This window comes from Falco rusticolus, chromosome 3, assembly GCF_015220075.1.
Source record: "Falco rusticolus isolate bFalRus1 chromosome 3, bFalRus1.pri, whole genome shotgun sequence".
Taxonomy (NCBI): domain Eukaryota; kingdom Metazoa; phylum Chordata; class Aves; order Falconiformes; family Falconidae; genus Falco; species Falco rusticolus.
In genome coordinates this window covers 45,659,562-45,679,232 of record NC_051189.1, presented here as the reverse complement: position 1 = coordinate 45,679,232, position 19,671 = coordinate 45,659,562, and the positions used below count along the sequence as shown (strand labels likewise).

The 19,671-nt window shown below is 37.1% G+C and overlaps 1 protein-coding gene across 2 annotated transcripts in view; it reads right to left on the bottom strand.

Annotated features, from left to right (window-relative positions):
* Positions 1–19,671, bottom strand: part of NSMAF (neutral sphingomyelinase activation associated factor) — a 39,762-nt gene that overhangs the window by 956 nt on the left and 19,135 nt on the right. Inside the window, exons 12-30 of one of the 2 annotated variants that reach the window (XM_037379774.1) lie at positions 18,998–19,106; positions 16,332–16,508; positions 15,327–15,406; positions 13,822–13,912; positions 13,663–13,726; positions 13,494–13,545; positions 12,374–12,494; positions 11,937–12,068; positions 10,109–10,151; positions 9,489–9,652; positions 8,372–8,480; positions 6,892–6,950; positions 6,115–6,182; positions 4,379–4,446; positions 4,020–4,143; positions 3,210–3,293; positions 2,016–2,166; positions 1,511–1,613; positions 385–494 (exon numbers count right to left, since the gene is read on the bottom strand). In XM_037379774.1, coding sequence (XP_037235671.1) covers positions 385–494; positions 1,511–1,613; positions 2,016–2,166; positions 3,210–3,293; positions 4,020–4,143; positions 4,379–4,446; positions 6,115–6,182; positions 6,892–6,950; positions 8,372–8,480; positions 9,489–9,652; positions 10,109–10,151; positions 11,937–12,068; positions 12,374–12,494; positions 13,494–13,545; positions 13,663–13,726; positions 13,822–13,912; positions 15,327–15,406; positions 16,332–16,508; positions 18,998–19,106 — 1,909 coding nt within the window. Of the gene's footprint in view, positions 1–384; positions 495–1,510; positions 1,614–2,015; positions 2,167–3,209; positions 3,294–4,019; positions 4,144–4,378; positions 4,447–6,114; positions 6,183–6,891; positions 6,951–8,371; positions 8,481–9,488; positions 9,653–10,108; positions 10,152–11,936; positions 12,069–12,373; positions 12,495–13,493; positions 13,546–13,662; positions 13,727–13,821; positions 13,913–15,326; positions 15,407–16,331; positions 16,509–18,997; positions 19,107–19,671 lie in introns of those variants that run through there. The other variant, XR_005103118.1, reaches the window with a different exon arrangement.

Genomic DNA, 19,671 nt, shown 5'->3' with positions numbered 1-19,671 from the left:
AAATCCCCATCCAAACCAATTTATCTAGCGAACTTCACTTAATTTGTTGTTAGACTTACAGTCTGGATAGACTAACGAAGTATACGATGCAGCCTGTACTACACTTTATTAGGGTTATGAGGTAGAAAAACGGTGACTTCTGTGATATTGTGTGAATTAGAAAAATGCCAAGTCATTTACCTTTGGTCAGTCTTGTAAACAGCAATATTCCTTCACTGTTAGGTTCATGTGGACCTACTTTTAGTTCTGGTGTTCCAGATAACGCTATCATCATGAAGAACTGCCCACTGACTGAGCAGATGACTCTCAAACTTTTCAGTACTAGCAGGGCTGGAAAACAGGAATCTTCCATCCAATTTGAGAATAGGAATAGCTCAGGCATACCTGTATGTCCTTTGATTCTTTCAGTAACTTTTCCTCCAAGAAGGTCCCAAATCAATAATTCACCGGATTGACCTCCCGATAAGATGGTATTTCCATCCCATTTGAAGCACCTGCAAATAAGTCTGTAATTAGTTCACTTCAAGCTTTTGTATAATGAGTCCAACACTTCCAAACTGACTAGGCCAAAAAGAATTGAAAATGGAGGTACAAAACTGAAAGAAATTCTACCCTTTAACAGTCTTTCCAGAAAGGTTATTGCCAAATTATTTTAGAGGGTTGTGTCCCAAACTTGCTTCTCTGTCTGCCCTAGACCCAGCCAGACCTTCCCCTGGCAGAAGGATGAAACTAATTCCTGTAACAGAAGAGGACCCAGTCAGCTGTACGCGTGTATAGTACCCGAGTGCTCACATGAACTACCACTTTTACTTCTGTCACTTCGCGTTCCTGAAACTGTCATCTAAAGTGCAAAGATGAGTTTCAGGGAAATAACTGAGCAAAACAAATAATATATGCATCTATCTATCTATCTATCTATATTTACGTATACGCACACACAAGAAACCAACAAGGATACTCCATGTACGGCTGCTATATTTTTACTCCAGTAACTGAGTTAGCATTCTGCGGTTTGTCAGGTAAACAGATAAAGAACTGCATTTTTTTTTTTTTTTCCAAACCAAAACCAACACTAATTATGATAGCCAATCTTCTTAAAATTGTCAAAACAAAAAGGAAGCATTGGAACTAAAAAAAAAAAAACCAACCAAGATTATTAACAGAGACGATTCAAGAAGAATCCTTGTTAGAAATTTCAGTGGCTCAACTGCTGGAACTGCTAGTTAGCTACAGTTCCCATAGTCTTTTACGGATGTTACAGTTGCTGTTGGAAAAAAACCCATGAGGCGATTTACTTAGATACTTGTTTGTTTTTGTCCCAGCTTGGAAAGCTTGACCATAATGCACACAACATGCTAGAACGTCAGCCTTTGCACTTTAAAAAGTGATTCAATAAAACAGAGTTGCCAGTATTACTGCCCCTTCCATTCTGCTGTCACCAGCCAACTATCATCTCCACAGTCAACTAGTGGGCCACACAGCTTCATAACCTGAATGGTGTCAGAATTACCTCTGTGGCTCATCAGTAGTTACAGAAGATATAAGCATTCCAGTTTGTACATCTATTACTTTAAAACAATTGTCCTCTCCTGCGCTAAGTAGATGTCTGCTGTCTGTACAAGAGAAAAAAGCAAACAAAAGAAACAATAACAACAAAAAAGCGCATGTTTAGACATTCAGTTATAGTTACCAAAGCAATCTGGGATACAGCGTGTTGGATGTGACACTGCCTGACCTACTTATTTATAGATAATTTACTGTAAATTAAGTCTCTAAGCAAGCAATGATAAACAAAACCGGTTAAGAGTCTAGACCACTGGTCTACAGTCTAGTATGGCCTTGTGTACAATTAATAATTTTTTTATAAAGGAGATGTGTGCCAATCCAAAACATCTCACCATCCCCCTTGAAGTAGTAATTCCAATTAAAAAAGAAAGGTATATTACATGACACCAGGAATAAGATTCCCTTTGGAACTCCCAAGGATGCGTATTAAAAACTGAAATCCAACGTACCAGGACTAAAAGCAGCATCAAACACAGTCCCAGAATGACATGGCAACTGGTGCAACACTGTTGCTGTAGTAACATCCCAAACACTAATGGTACCCTCTTTGGTTCCAGATGCTAGTATAGTGTTTGCAGCATTAAGGTTGATTGTATTTACCTAGAAGTTAAACATCCCATGATTTTCCTATTCTTTCATGTCAGCCATCTTGAGACAGGTTTTAAACATACACAAAACAAGGGCATTATCTATGAGATGATATTTTATTTACAAAAAGCTTTTCCATTTAATTCTGCAACATCCTTAATTAAGTACAATTATTAAAAATCCTGCCTGTAAAAAGTAAGAGATAGCTCCCTTTGATGATATTTGAAAATGCTTTTTATTTGCAGAATCAGAAATGCAAATTGACATTTCCGACTACTCTGAATACCCATACTCTCCATCTAATCTCCATCTAAATACAAGAATTTACCCTTAAGAGTAAAATTCTTTACTTTTAAGTCTTCCTAGCTGTCAGCTGTTTCCAATTCTCTTGGGCAGAGTTCCTAAATGTTATCAGAACTGTGTTGTAGTTTAGTAGTTGCCTGTGTTGTGACCTGTTAAAACTATTATGAAGGTTTAAAACACAGTAATTCTAAATATCCTACTAGAGTGATATTAGAAGCTTAACAAGTGTGCAGTTACATATTTATGATTCACTGCACACAATATATAGTTATAGTGAAATTCACTGATATGTTTTATAGCATGGTAAACAACTCAGAGGAATTCTTTTCCATTTGCTTGCCATTGGCAAACATTAAGAAGTTGTTGTAGTAATAAAAATACTTGAAAAACATTAGTCTTATTTCAAAAGCAAAGCAGCAAACACCACGCCCCGCAGTCTTTCCTGTCCCAGCTGGAACTTTGTACGTACAAGCCAAGCAAGGCAAATTAGGCACCTCTGTTTCCACTGTTGCTTCAGTCCCCAGGACAAGGCCATTCGAGCAGGGGAGCAGGGGACACTGGCGCAGCACGCATCAGACAAAAACCCCCAAAACGAAACAAAACACCCCTACACACACACGCTTCCCAAAACAACACCCCCACTTTAGCCCCCTAACCTAATCCTTGTGCTTTAGCACTACAGGTTGACTTTGATTTTAATAAGTAATTCATTTTCATATTCTGACATACTCTATCTCTACCCACATACTTACACTAACATCGTGTTCTAGCTCTGCAAGCAGTTCGAAGTGGTGTTTCTTATTGCTCAAGGTCTCTCCAGGAACACAGTGCCACACCTACAACACAGATATTTAGGTTTGCTCAAGGAAGCATTAATATAACCCTGGATGAGTTTCCTCAGTACTGAATTCTCACGTTCCCAGGAGGGCTGCTTGTGTTAACTGTGGGCCTTGCCTACATGGCAGAATACAGCAACAATAAACGGCACCTGAACTCATTTACCCTAAACAGAACCACATATGCTGATTCCAGATAGCTTACAGAAGCCTACCCAAGTACAGGTATATCACTGCACTGAACATATACTTACCAAAAAGCTGTACAAGGAAGGCTTTGGGAAATTCTTTCCTGTCCCTTATTTCCAAATTATCTTTCTACCTAACTGTAGGCATGCTTTTTCGCTTAGCAAGTTCCTGGTCCACCTAGCTGAAGAACATAAGCTACAAAACTATTAAACATTTTAGAAGCCTATTCCACTCAGCAAACAGAATCACCGGTCAAGGTCTCAGAACATTCTAGTTCCTCCAACAAATACAGACTGCCTCCAAAACTCCCATGTTCAGTTACAATGAATTAAATTTCTTTCAAGATAACACTTCAGCTTTGAAACAACTGAGATAAAGTTAAATGAAGAAGATATTCTACAAACAAACTTACTATGATACTAGCTAAGTTATTATTCTAGTACAACAGGTACGGTACATCCACTCCAAAGCATTTGGCTGGCTGACCATTACAAAGTACTAAATAGTTATTGAAGTATAACAACCCCACATACAAACCTTCACAGTGGAATCCCAAGATGCAGAATATAAACGCCCATCACGCCAACAGATCTTACTGACTGCATCATCATGTCCCATTAAGATGTCCTGCTGTCTTCCAAATGCAATTGAATAAAAATAGCTAATAGGAAAAGGTTAAAAAAGCATTACGTCTTCAGAAAATAAACCCCTTTTTTCCAAATAGATGAAAGTAGCTTTGCTTTTACAGTTTCTAGCAGAAATCTACTGAAACAAAAAGTAGAAACATAGACATTGCATTTTAACAATGAATTGCTGTATCATTATCTGAACCCATAAACATAATGACCAAGGCACTTGATGTAATTCAGTAAAGTCAACAGGAAGTAAATACATACATATGATTGTCCCATGAAGAACTTATGACAGTGGTATCTCCTGGTAAAATTAGACAAGATGACAAAGCCTGCAAGAAAAAATAAATAAAAATAATGTAGTGCTCGATTTCTTACCCCAATTCAAACAGATGTACATTAACATGCTTCTGGAGAACAAGCAGCGTTTTTATTCACACAACATAAAAGTGTTTTATGAACACTAACTATGAAAAACATTATGGGTTGGACACTGTACAGCAAAAACACTTAATCCCTCATAAATATACAGGTAGCACTGAAGTTCAAAAATACATACAGAACTGACAGATCTCTGTTCTTTAAATGCTGGTATTTCAAAGTTTGCATACATGGTATGCAATTTCTCATTCTGGAGAAATTGTGTCAGCTCTTCATCTTGTAAGCTACTGCCAATTTTACATGCAAACAGCTAACAGAAACTAAAAATGAAGGTTTCCTTTGATGTTTGTTCTCCATGACAGCTACTTACCATCTCAACTCTTCCAAACAAATGTAACCAATTCCTACTATTCTCAACAAGAAATATTCTTTACAGACAGCAGCTCAGCTACATTACCATCATGGGAAGCAGCAAAAAAAAAAAACCAACAAAACAACAAACCCAAAATAAAAAAAAAAACAGTCCATTGCCTCTACTAGTATCATTACTTGTCACGTTTTAAGACTGTTCTAAAAAACAGTAAGCTGCTGGACTGTAAAAAGGTTACTGCCTCTTGCATTGCTGCAACAGATCAGCACTAAAACTACAGAGAGAAGAGTTTTTTTTTTAAAAAAAAGTCCTCCTCAAGCAAAAATAACCTTTGGCCTAGGAGTCAGCAAAAAGCTTCCTTTTTACAGTGCCAAGAAACAACATTCCTAACTTTGCTTGGCTAAAGCATTAGGAATTACTGTATCTCAACTCACCTGCTAGCATGTGCCATGGCAGGCCATGGGGTCTTGACCCTGCAACTTAATTGGGTACCTGTTAGAGCATGCTATGGCTTCTGTCTGGGTGACACGTTTGCCTTTTTTGTTCCCTCTAGAGATGAGGGTACAGAGATGGCTGCTACATCTTAGTATCTTGCCTCAATAAAGGATTCCAAACACGACAATTGGGAGTGAATCTCTATGACCTAGGTCAGGCCACAGTGTTCAAGCACAGAAAAATTAAATACGGAATCTCTTTTCAATTGCTGTTTTAGAAGCAAGGGAAAAATGTTGTTAGAGGTTGCCATGACCATGGCTCATTGAGAAAGGGCGGCTCAAATTCACCCAGCATAGATTCCACCCCGTGCTTGATTTTCCTCTGCCAGCTGACTCGCAGCCTTCAAACACTTGGGAGCAGTAAGGCAATGCTGGATGTGAGCACATGGGTGGAATTTAAGCTTTGTGATTCTGGTCCCAGTGGCAGTTCAAGGTTGTTCAGGAAGACTCCACTGCACATGCCAGACTATCTTTGTCTTCTGCAAGCCCTTCCTTGGAGAGCAGGGCAACTCAGAACAGAGCTAGCACAGAAGTGAAGTGCAACCATTTAATGCTTCCTTGCCATGTTTGCAGAATGTGCTTTGTCTCCCTGGAGGCCTGAGTGACTATCAGTTCACTCCACTAAATTATTCACACACAATACAGGTGAGTAGGCAGCGGAAGAAAAGAGGCATTGATGCATGCTAAGAACCATTTCTCCGAGTAGCTTTCAGAAGATACCCAATGATCTTGTTTCTATTTTGACAGCAACTTACCATGTTTGAAAAGGACACACTTCTCTGGATTTTTTTTGACTCTTTAGAAAACATCTTCAAAGTTGAATCTGTCAATGTACAAAATTGAAGACAAAATGACCGGTTTATATTATAGAAGCTAGTAATTTTGCTCCTGTTTGAATATTCAAGTATCTTACTATGAAAAGCAGGTATAGCTTTCTCATAGTCTTTGAGAAACTCTTTATAAAGCTTGTGATTTGAGCCTGGAACTGGCCTGTTTTGTACCAGTTACAGACAGACTGCCCCATGCCTATCAAACTCTAAAAGAACTCTGGTGTCTAAAGGGAGAAATTACCACCTTCCCAAGCCTAGATAGAGATAACATTGAAACCCTTGAGTCGAAGTGATCTGAAACTTAACAAATTTATATACTTCAGCTATTTAATTACAGGAAATATTTAACTTAATTTCTATAATAGGTGACTTGCAAAGGTGACAATCCAAAAGCCAAAGAGAAGTAGCTTTCACATATGAATACTGAAATCCTCTCAAACAGTAAGGAAGAATTGAACGTGAAGCAAAGACAAAATTCCTGCATTTGGCACAAGATAGGGCCACTTTCATGACTGTAAAAAAAACAGATCTCAGTGATTCCAGAAATATCCCATTTAATGTTATCTTTTTTTTGCTCTCAGTGAAGATATTAATGGGATTCAATCTTAACTACATTTCAGAGTTTCATGCTGTTTTGTTCACAAAACAGTAATCTGCATTTATGCTACAGGTTCTAGTAAATACCTCTGAAGTAATACTTACCCTGGGATGTAGTGAAAACAGAAGACCCATTGCAAGTGACTGCTATTCCAGTAATTGCCCTGTTTAATACAAATAAGTTTATAGGTGATTTCATAGGTTTTGAAACTTAACCATCATACTGTAAATTGACTGCAGGTAAAATCTGTTATTTGATCTAAGAGCTAAAACACTGAAGGAGATTAAAAGCACCACAGTGGTATCTTATATACCTAGAAACAATAATATACCTTCATATAACATGTGAAATGCCAGTACAGGTTTCCCATATTGTTCTGCATGAACTTCATCCTCATCAGAAAGGACATTGCCATGTGAGAGGATAAATAGTTGCATAGTCCACCTTTCCAATTTGGGATTAGGCAAAAAAAACCCCAAACCCAAACAACAAACAACCAACCCCCCCCCCCCCCAAAAAAAAAAAAAAAACCAAACCAAAACCAGAAAGCCAGCCAGGAACCTGCCTACAAGCAGATACTGAATACCTCAAGTGTCAGGAAATCAGAACTTGCATGTCTTTTCTACTCAAATTTGACACTGGCAAAGTCACTATAGTCTAGAAATTCAGACATATAGCTTATGTCAGGGAGTTGGTTAGGAAGGACAAAGCACTCTGCACAGCTAAAATCCTGTTATACAGACCTGTTTATTATTTTTCTCAGCAGTCCTCAGGAAAATAAAAAATAAAAAAAAAATCAGAAGCTGAAATTCAAGTCTGCTTTCAGGATCAAGATTTCCCTAACCCTAACAATCTGGTAACAGAGGCACTTTCTCACTACAAATATAATCTTGTTTTCTGGACAACAGAATGCTTCTTTTCTAGATTGGGTTACAGTCACCAAGAAAGTAGTTGCACTCAGGGTAGTAAGAAATCCTCCTACTAGTCCAGCCACTAGGACAAGGGATGGCACCAAAGCAAAATCTGTTCTTTAAAATATAGCTGATGTTGTTCATTGTTAGGTACTTTCAAAGTTCACCTGAAGTGCCCCTGCTGACCCATGGCTTCCTAGGAATCCATCAGAACAATAGTTTCGTACCTGGATTAACAGAAAACCTATAGCTGGAGACTTGGCAGACTGCTCATACAGCAGCAGCTCAAGGTGTACAGTAGCTGAACTTAAGTGGGTTAACCTTTCAAATTAAATGAGATTAAGTAGTTAAGTCTTTCTGGGGTTATAAATAAATAAATGGAAGTCTTTGTGTAACTGCTGCTACCATAGTTTTAGAGATGGGTAAGCAATATCTGCTTCAGGTACTAAAATGATAATGAACTTAGCTCTAGATCTGTATAAGAAACAAACGAACAAGCAAGCAAAAGATAATCAAGCTGACATACACTCATCTTGTGTAATCAAATCAATGAGCTGTCTCACAAAGTATTTACCTTAAACCCTAAGACATCATTCAGATGGAGATGCAGATACCCCTACCCCACAATTAAATTGAGCAATTTTGACTGTAAAAACAAAAGAATAGTACCTACTCTTTGTGAATTTTATATTGCTCATCTAATTTTAGTTTGGCAATATTATTCCAAGCAAGGGTTATACTTTCTTCTGTCAAATCTTCAAATGATTCCTCATTTGGAGAAACTGCAATAAAATGCCACAATAAAGTTTCATCACAAATAGAAAATAGATTTCAAACAATGAGGTAGCTGAAGTTGCAAACATAAATATGAAAGTACAGAAATCATGCAGAGCTCCAGAAATAAGAATTTTTGGCTAATGCAGGGAGTGACAATATCACAAATTGTTTTTCCAAATTTCTTCCTGGATGCATTATCTTACACAGTCAAAAATATTATTTTTCTCCCAAAACTGGAGCTTTTAAACTGGAGACTTTACAGAATACATTTCCAAAATGGAAAAAAACCCAAAACCAAACAACAAACCAAAAATGTTTCTGCAAAGATGTTCTGGTGTTCCATTGAGATGTCAAGAGCTTTCCAAATGGAAAAGTACCAGGGAAGTCACCTACTGTTACAATACAGCACATGCTTTTATTATTCTGTTAGGAATGTCACAATTTCTTCACACTGCACTGTTGCGCAAGGAAGTTATTCAGTCAACATTGTCCCTACAGTATGTAGGGAAAACAAAGTAATTTCTATACAGATTTTCATTCAAGTCTTGGAAAAGAAAACAAATTTGGACATTTAATTTAAATTCTATGGGTTTATTTGCAACAAGCCAACGGATCTCTCCAAAGACATGCCTGTTCAAAAACTGAACAAATCTTCACATCATTTAGAATGCCTGGGGATACAGTCATTGAAGGTGTTATCATATTAGCTTGATTTTGAAGCGTCACAAAAGGTCAAGGATGACAGTCCTCCCACAGCTTCAAAAGCAGAGGTTGAACAGTCCCAGAGAAGACCATTCAAACAGAAGACAAACCATCGGACAACACCTGTATTTTCAAATTTGAAACTGGTCTTGCCCATTTTTCTTTAATAGTTAGTTAATGGATTTATTTTGAGTTGGCCTACAGGAGAAGTGGCCAAGAGAGCTGTATAATGAGATGCTGTGGGAGAAAGATGCAGTACTTCTCAAAATTACAAATCTGCTACATTGTCAGTTTATTTATTAAACATTTACCTGGAGACTCAGTTATGGAAACACTGTGACTAGATGTTCCAGACAAGCTTTTCAACTTCGGTATTATCCTTCGAGGATGAGGAATTGTAAACAACTGTTTTGGCGTCTGTCCAAACTCCAAGATTTGTGTCAGCAGAGCTACCTTTTCATTGGGGTCCATAATACTTTACAAAAACAAGATATTTAATTAAGCCAAGTAGGCAAGTATTTTTTTTTCTTGTCCTCTCCCCTGAAAGCATGGGCCTGCACATGCAGTTACTACTGCACTATAGGCCATCACAAATTCTTACAGAACTGATTTACCACAGATGTGATGGACAGTCATATGACAGCTTCCTTATTTTGTTTATGTACGATGACAATATGCTCATAAATTAAAAAAATAAAGCAATTTCAGAAAAGCCGGACTGACAAAGTGTTCACATAACAATCAGTCAATGCATGCTGAAACTGAGAAACCTGACGCTGGTTCTCTGTGTATTTGGGAGTATAAAATGGAAGAGCTACACCATTCACATACAGAGCACTTCTACAACCAGCAAAGAACCTGGAGGGATACTGAGAAATTTAGCTAACTGCTTTAACAAACAAACAAAAAAAAGTGGATTCCTGTTAATTACCTGTTTAAATCCACTCCTCCTTCATAAGTTAATGGGTGAAACACTAGAAAATAAAAAGTTTATTTGTACAATGTAGATATACAAGGCTTATTTTCTTTGTTTTTATAGTAGTTATGCAAGATGAAGTTGTGATTCTTACTCAACTTGGTTATACCTAAGCAACCAAGCTATTTCAGCAAACTATAGAGTTTGAGATCTTGTGTTTTAATCCTGGGTTTCTTACCTGAAAAAAAGTTAGGATTTCTAAGAAACTCAAAGAAAGTTTCAGAAGAAATCAGTCCTTTCATAAATGAAGACTTATTTAAGCTTCATTAAATAACTCCCCACACATATACACAATAAAGGGAAAAAAAAGCACAGTTGCATAACTGGATCTCTGGTTATCTTCTCAACAGGTAACAAAATGTAGTAAAGAATGATCATAAAGGTCCGCCTATTCACCTGTTAATTTGCTATGAGGATAGCAGTTATACAGTGAACTACTTTGGGGTCTCTGCATAAGAACATGTACTTTATCTTTTGACACAGGTTCATTCATAAACAGATAAATTCTGTCTCTCTTTTCTAAAGTATCTGCAACTCGTTATGCTAATAACAATCCATGCTGCAGCAGAAATAGCATGTTGTGCATAAAACGTGCTCTTATTTGAGAGATAAAAATATAGGTGCCGTAATTTAAATGCTGATTTACCATATTCAAAGCCTCTGCCACATTATAATTGACACTTACGGTCACTGTACGGTTGGATGCCAACCCCTGCAAACCTAAAATATAGCCAATCATGATTTAAGGACATGTGGGTAAGCATATTAAAAAAAAACCCAACAACAAAAAACCCACCACAAAACAAATCCCATCATCTTACCCTGGAAGTAGTAAGCACGGGCTACTAAAATGAAGAGTTGCTTATTCCTTCCCTCCCCACTGTTGTAGGCAGGTTCTCTTTTGAAAGTTATTCTAGTTTGCACTTAACAAGGTATCTCAATATTGTCTGTTACTTGCAATCCTTCAAAAGCATCAGGGGTTCTGGAATAAACACCCTAAAAATCTAAAGTGCTAGTGTTCCTTTGCCAAGGAGACATTTCCTTACTGGGTAGCAAAATACAGCAGTTTGATATTTAGCTGTAAGTTAATAATTGCTATTACTGTTAGATTTAGATAAATTAAACACATCATCATAGCAATTACATAACAGCCCCTTTTGTGAGCATTTACAATGGCTACATACATGCTCTGAATAAGCTTGCAAATAGTGAAACTTTCCACATGTACAGTAAAAAGTATATACACTACTGCAGTAGTATATATGTGCATAAGGACAAACCTAGTCACTTGCACATTTCTTCCTTCATTCTTGCTCCTGAACAGTTATAGCCCATTAGCCCCTTCTTTCCCTTGCCACTTCTCTCAGGTGGAGTTTGGAAAATTGTATGGATATTCTCACACTGCAATCACGGTGTAGGGAAGTTAAATACATGTTCATGTGGAGATCCTACAGATTCCTACTTTTAATCGGCAGACACTAATTCCATACTACATTGCCACACAACGCTGTGCGAGAAAGTAACAGCAACGCTATAGAATCTTCTTGCCTACTATCTTAGGTACATCTTCAAAGATGCAAATTACGATGAAGGCAATAGACTTTACTAGATAAGACATCGATTCCAGTAACAAAGAACTGCATTTCCTTTAAGGACCAAGCATTCAAAGCAGTTTTGAACGCTCAAAACAAGTCAGACACAGATATGCTGTTATTTACAATTCCTGTCTAATTAAAGCATCCCTTTTTTTTATTTTTGCAATTTCTATAAAGTGTGTAATTACCATTGTGAGCTGCAACTGCTTCACTTCCTTTCTGCTTGCAGCCAAATATTAGGTCAATCCATTCATGAAGATGTTCTGATACATACTGACTTTCTAAAGCTTCTTGACTCTTCCGCAGAAAGTCATCAGGACCTGGCAAGAGAAAGGTTAATTGCAGGAGAAGATACCCCATTCAGTATTGGTATCCATCTCTGTTCATCTTCCTTCTTGAAAAAGAAACCAAACAAAAAACAAAGCCCAACCAACCTCAACAGCCCACACCAAACCTCGAGTTTGCTACAAAAGTTAAATGCGACTATTAATTATCTCAATGGTTTAAAGCAAAAAATCCTTCCTAAGAAAACAGAACGGGTATTTTTGAGAGAACCACCACCATATCCCAGGAATCTAGATAATCTTGAATTAATTCATAATACAAGAAGTTTGACTATTATTACCTGATGCCCAAGGGGGAAGCTCTACATCTTCAACTATCTTTCCACCTTGCCTTTTTCCCAAGTCCAGCTTCAAACTGTTTACTAGAAAACTAGAATCATTTTCATAAAATTCTGGAATCAACTGGAAGAAGAAAAAAAAAGGAAATTTTGAGATTAGCCTAGCTTTGATCATTTATGTCAAATACAGTCAGTAAAAACTAAAAGTCGTCGAAGTTTGTATGTCAAGTCCTAAAGCTGGGTAGTAATTTTTCCAGGCTTTCTTCTTTGTCAATAAAGTAGTACTGGAAACTTCCTCCCATTACATCCTTCCAACTACTTCTAGGCTTTTTGAGTACCCACAAGGCAATTCTTTGAGATAAATTCAGAGTGGCATAAATATTTTTAACACGTAATGTGTGGCATACAAATCCATAACATCTAAGAGTATCTTCAGAACTGTCATTGCATAGCTACCTTCTTATTTTTAAGATATCAGGTAAGAGTCAAGACAAAAGTCTAGACTAAAACGAGAATGATAACAGAAGTTTCAGAGGTTAAGCCAATTATTTAAGAACCACCATAGCTAACCATTAACTATAGATTTTTTTTTAAAGTATCACTATTTTAGACTCCTTTATCAAAGAAGCATTAACACCCACTATCTGACAGTTAATCATTCTCAACATATTCTACAAGTTATGGTTTCTCTAAGGCTCAAAAAACTAAGATAAAACTACAGTTTAACCTCACCAGATGTACTGTTGTAACACAGCCAAATCCTTACAAGATTCCAGCAGACAATGCATAAAATTGCATCTTTTCAGCCCTATTCCACTCTGGTAATTCCCACTTATTCCAATAACATTCACAATAACACTTCTATTAAATTAAAAGCAGACACAGACAAGCAATCATGGAATTACAGAGAACGAAGAAGTTAAAAACGTTAAAGGATTCATAAATTGCAGTCAACAGCCCCAACAACCCCCACACACAACTACAATCCACAAACAAACCCTCTAAAAAATCCAACCAAACACACCCCAGCCCCACCTCAAAACTCTCAAATCAACAGGAGACATCTATGAACAGAAAGCTTAGCACAGATACCAAGGACTTCAATCATTTTCCATCCAATTACCTCTTTGAAATCTGTTGCGCCATCCAAACAGTTCTTCCATGTTTCTGCAAGACTAGATAACATGTATCAGTCACACATTTGTTAAAAAGCTATTTTTTAAGGCTTTGCACTCCCTTGATGCATATCTGAAAACAAAACCAATTCAGGTATAGACAAAATGTAAACAAACCTGTTGAACATTCTGTCAGCATGATCAAACTTTCCATTCTGCAGACACAGCATGTATTCTGGGGCTAAGGAGAAATAAAAAAAAAACATCAGCTTGCTCCAAACTTTGTCCACTTTGGAGGTAACGGTCTGCTCAGAGAGCATGTAAAAGCTGTCTTACCAACTCTAACAAGGTAAAACAAAACATAACCCGGAGATGAATAATGGCTCCCATACATGAACTTGGGCTCTGGCATTTCCTGATAACGTGTCTGCAACATATGAAGAAGAAAGAGAGGTCTGTTTAAAATCAGCACTCCTGCTTTCCTTCAATATTAAACACATACACACTTTTTATTTTTTTAAGACACAGACTAGGACCACCCTTATTTATTTTTTTTTTGTAACAATAAAAAAAAGCTCTAATAACCATAATCAGTAAATCAAGAAAGTAAAAAGTTGTTTTAAGTTATATTAGAGAGAGAGATATATATATGATATACATATATGTAATTTGTGTGTGTGTATATATATATCATCCAGAATTACCAGGGTTTTTTCCTCTCTCACTTTCACATGTAACTGCAGCGACTCAGCTTCAAAGGAGTCCAAACAAATACTTCCTTTTTGTCTTTCATGTGAAGTTTAATAAGTATGGAAGAACATACTGACTTAATTCAACCTGGAAGACTCTCTCCTGTTTGAAGCACCTAGGTGTTACCCCTAAAACCTATCATAATCTAAATAAAGTTACTTTTACTGTAGGCATGAGACAGCTAACAATTTAAGGACACAGTCAGATCTTAGAAAGAAAACTGTGTACTGTTATTGAAAACATAACATTTATCATGTTCCTACCTTCAACAACCTCAGGAAGCTTTACAATTTTGAAATATTTAATCTTTTTTGACAATATAATGCAGTTAGTCTGGCAATATTTTTGCTATGCTTCATTAAGAACTAATGAATGTTCTAAACCAATATGGTTATGTTCTGTAAATTTCAGAATAATTAACTTACCATAGAAGACAATGCTTTTATACAAAGAATTAAAAGCTAAGAAAGGGAGGATCTTCTAAGCTTGTAATTATGTGTTTGCTTACGTAAAGGAAGTCTGCCTACTTTGAGAAATAGAAAAAGTTTGTGCACTATTATCTGCATGTGCAAATTTTAGATTGGTGCTCTGATCTCTACGGATCCAGGTTTCCTCCCTTTGAAGTACTCTCCCTCGATTCAGCATTTTTCTTAAATGGAAGTACTTAAGTTTTCTACCACTTTGTCTTGTATAATTGATACATGTATTTTACATTATGCATTTAAATCCATTGGTCTTGAAGTTTTATATTTCCGTGTATGTTTATAGCATCCCAGTACCTGCCATACAAACGCACTCACAATAGTTGAATGGATTTGGGGATTTTATTTTAAAAGTGAGGTAAAACATTTTAAAGCATATCCATATGAAATGGCAGTAAGAGCAAGGAAACAGGTTCAAATGCTTTTAAATCAGTACCAATGAAATCAAGCTGAAAGGAAATGTGCTATGTTTACAGGTAAGTTTGCTTCTGATAAGGTTTATAGTTTGGTATCTACGTAATTCCCAAAACCTGCTTGACAAAGCTCCTTTTACTGCCAATATGTACAAGGCCCACAATGCACAGCACGTAAAAGCCAAGATATACATACCAATAGCCTATCCAGCCTTTCCTTATTCAGGGCACCAATTGGTTTGCTAAGGTCACGGAACGTTTCAGGCTTGGTCAGATCTAAAAAGATATAGTTAGACTCTAGGCATTCTACTAGACGGGAATGTACTCTGATCAATACTTGAAACCAGAAGACACCCCACCCCACCCCAAACAGCAATAAAACAAACAAAAAACAATGCAGAACCCCTCCAGTAACTTCTGCTCCCTAACTGCAAAAGAATAAAGTCTTACTGTAAATGGCTACTCATCATCTTCCTTCCAAGCAGATGTAATCTCATAGCTCTTGCTTCATTCAGAACTAGTACATGTACATGACATCACCTACTTAGCACAGGTCCTGCTACCTGAGGCACAAAATCAGCTGGTATTGTCTTCCTCCTACTCATTAACTATTCTGTCAGGCTACAGTTAAATACCACCAAACAATTGGATCGAGGTGTTTCAGTGGGTGCTGATGAAAACAGAAATAGATTCCCCTACTCTCCTCCTTGTAGAGGGACACAATCCTCAAGAGAACAAGCTTCCAACACAAACTGCACTAAGACCCTTAATCAAGTAACCAATTTTGGCACAGGCCATTAGTCTCTTCCTTTCAACTTACTATGCTAAGAACTATAAAAGAACAACCGGATCCTACACATTTCAATTAATCCAACTTGTTCCATAAAAACCAATTTTACCGGTTCCTTTGCATTTATTAGTCACAGACAGTCTTTGAACGCTCAGTACTGCCAATTTTCAAAGTGACCAAGCAGATGCTTGGTGCATACTCTGGATGTGAAGAGTGAAGTTTTTAACAGAAAAAGGTGAGGTATTTTATCCACTAAACTTCAGAGGAGGGGTAAGTGCACAATAAAACTTCCAAGATCACTAATGCCAGGTTCACTCTGATGTAACGTTAACTTTATGCAGTGTAAAAGCTGCCCTGAGACACTGCAGGTTGGACATAATGCACTAACATGCCTTTTTTGTATACACATACCTAATACTGAACTAGAGTAGTCTGCTATGATCCAGGGAAATACAGGATACTGGGAGAGATCGTTGCAGCTTCTATCAGCCAGATTGTTTAGATGAAGAAGATACTGGTAATTTGATATATGTCCTCGCTGCCATTGCAACATGTAACTTTCAGCTGTATGCTCTGTAATATGATTTTCTAAAATAAAAGAAAACATTAAGAGTTTTGTGGTTTGGACTTCCATCCCCAAATTATACTGTGATTAACATGCAAGGTACTGTAACATTAAGGGCACAGTTGTTTAAAAGAACAAGCCAAAATTAAGTGGTAACTTCATGCTTCAATAGCTACCATATTGTATACGTTTTTTTAAGGATCTGTTCAAACAGGCCTGAATGGCATTCAACAACAACAACCATGCAGAAGGAGTGCTGAAAACATGGAAACAATGGATGGGAAAGAATTTTAACTGTTATGGAGGCATAGAAAAGTATTTGCAGACCATGAACAGCCCTCTTGGCAATCAGGCAATCTTTAGGGTTTCAAATTTCTAGAAGTAGTTCTGCTGGAGTCAAGAAAAAAAAAAATTAAATATATTTTCCTACTGGACAACTAAGGATGCCCACTAACAATGACTTGTGGAAAGAAGTTATGTTCGTATGTGAACAGGATTCAGTTTCAGAACCACCAAAACAAAGAGACTTGGGGAAGATAAAACTTGACCACCACTCAAGAAAGTAGAAATTACGGACCTGGAGTTTCCATTTGAAGCATTAGGCAGGGGCTCAAGATATTCAATATTGCACTACCCCTCTACTCAATGGCAAGAATACAAAGTTATGCTGCTGGACAACGAAATGACCTGGGAATGTTGATTGCATTCTGTCCCTCCACCTTAAAATGAAATTAAAGGCCTTTCTTTGTTATCTTCTCTGGCAGGTTTATCAGGAGAAATTGTGGGGTGGGGGAGAGATAGCTTTGCACAGGGTTTTTTTTCGGGTTTTTCTCTGTTTTTTCAATTGTTCCTTCCATCGATTCAGAGTACAGCACCTTGGCAAATGCCTGAAATAGAACTGAAGGACTGCAACCATGGCATGATGGCAAGAACAGTCCAATCATCAAGTAACCACAGTGAAACCACATCCTAGCTACAGAAAGCATTATACGGCACATTTCTGGATGATTATTTTACCACAACTGTGTTATAGGCTGCTCTTCCCCATACTTAGAAGTCTTTACCTTTTACCATCATTTGCTGCTGAAGCTATAACACAAAGCTATAGAATTTCTATGGAACATCAAATTACTCTAATATTATCACTGAAAATATTAACTAGAAGAAAAGGAATTCAGATTAGGACATGATCGGCCTCTATTTTAGACTAGCATAGGCTGGAAAAACATATTCCAATCCTCCCTTCACCTTAGCACCTTAAATTCTACATGTAAAAAGCATTAGCACCTTCAAAGAGAGGATTTTCTGCTGTCAGACAGCTATTGAGGTGCTACAAACACCTTTAGAGAAAGGGCTCACCCTTTTTTGATTTCTAAGCTCCAACAACATCATCTTCATCTGCATCTTGAAATTTCATCTTTGAAAGTTATCCAGAAAAAAAAAGTCTGAAGCAGGGTAACAGCAGCAGTTATTTCAGTAACAGGGAAAACCATATCAGAACTTACTTCCTTTTCAAAAGGAAAATCTAAAAGACTAAAACAATTCTTAGGGGAAGTGATTGTTCCTGTGTGGCCTTTCTACTTTGCTTAGTGATGTGGGGAAAACGTCAACTGATACTTAGGCAAATTCATTACAAAACAGAACTAGACCTCTGGTACAATAACAGAACAGTACAAACTTTGCATAAACACTTTCAATATTGGCAGTAAATGTGAGTTTCAATGTTTCAGTTGTAGTAGCATTACAGAAAAACTATTAGGTTTTTTTCTGCTTGTTTTTCCTGCACACACTAGTCTATTTAGAAAGTTTCATAAAGTTTCAGTTCATGATCTGCAAAAGACAGGTATCACTTCCTAGAAATTAATGCAATTAAGATTTAATAGAAAGGAGAATTTAACTGTTTCAGAATGGTAATTTTCATCAATCACTGCTACGAGTGAGGAAAGCTCACATACTTAAGTGTACACTGGAAATCCATCCATTACGGGAACTTTCTCAACAGGATTTTCACTTGGACATAACTGGTGGCCGGGGGATCCACCCACAATTCAGTCAGCCTTTCAGCAAAACACAGTTTAGCTGAGTGGATCTTATTTACCCCTTGCTTTGAAGATAAAGTGTTTGTGGGGCTTTTGTTGGTTTGCTTTGTTGTTTTTGGTGGGTTTTGTTTGTTGGTGGGTTTTTTTGGGGTTTTTTTTTTTGTTTGTTTTTTTTTGTTTTTTTTTTTTTTTTTTTGGTGGGGGTTATGTCAAACAACAGTGTGTATCAAGTTGCAAATCAAATTTCACCTTAATAATGCTATCTCAGCTTCCACACTCAGCTCTTCAAATGAAGAAAATACATGCAACTTTGCAACATTCATTCTGAACTTCGCTTACTTCCATCAAAAATTTTTAGGGCCAATATATCTGTTTATTCTTCTCATTTTTCCCACAAATCAACAGAGCAAAGCCCAGACAAATTTACGTTCACAAAGTACTACAGACTACATTAATAAATAAATACTTCAAACCTATATATGTTGCAATAAGGAAATAGAGTTCATCTCGATCTTGATAGTTGTAGAATTTCAAGTAGATGTCAGAACATAGATCATTTTCTGTGCAAAATACTTCAAGTCCCTTAGAAGTTAAGGGGGGGGGGGGAAGAGGAGAAAAGTAAATGACAGCATTACTGACAAGCTGCAATATTAACATTTTTTAAACAGAATATTCCAGTTACTAATATCTAAAACTTAGGACTGTAAATTGGGTAGCAGTTTTGCCCACATATTCTGACATTTTTATAATTTCTATTTCCAATCATAAAAGCATTCAGGTCACACCCAGCTGAACAAATAGCTTTATAGCTAGCCATACACTGGCTCTGTCTAGATTGATTAAGCACAAGTAATACACTTTTTTTGTCCTAAGTGAATGGGGTGAGGCAGAGTTAAATGTCTATTTAGTTCAAATGTGTTTTGAGACAAAAAAAATTCATTCGAGACTGAAGTTTCAGTGTGAACACTGAAAGCATAAGTTCAGAGGTTCTACTGAAGCACTCTCATCGTCTCTTAGCCATGTACAGCAGAACTCATCACTCCGCATTAGTCTCAATCTGAACCAGTGATCAAACTCCCTCCATGAATCAATCCAGAGAGAAAACACACCATGAGAGAGCAATTCATTCTATCCCAAGATAAGTGTT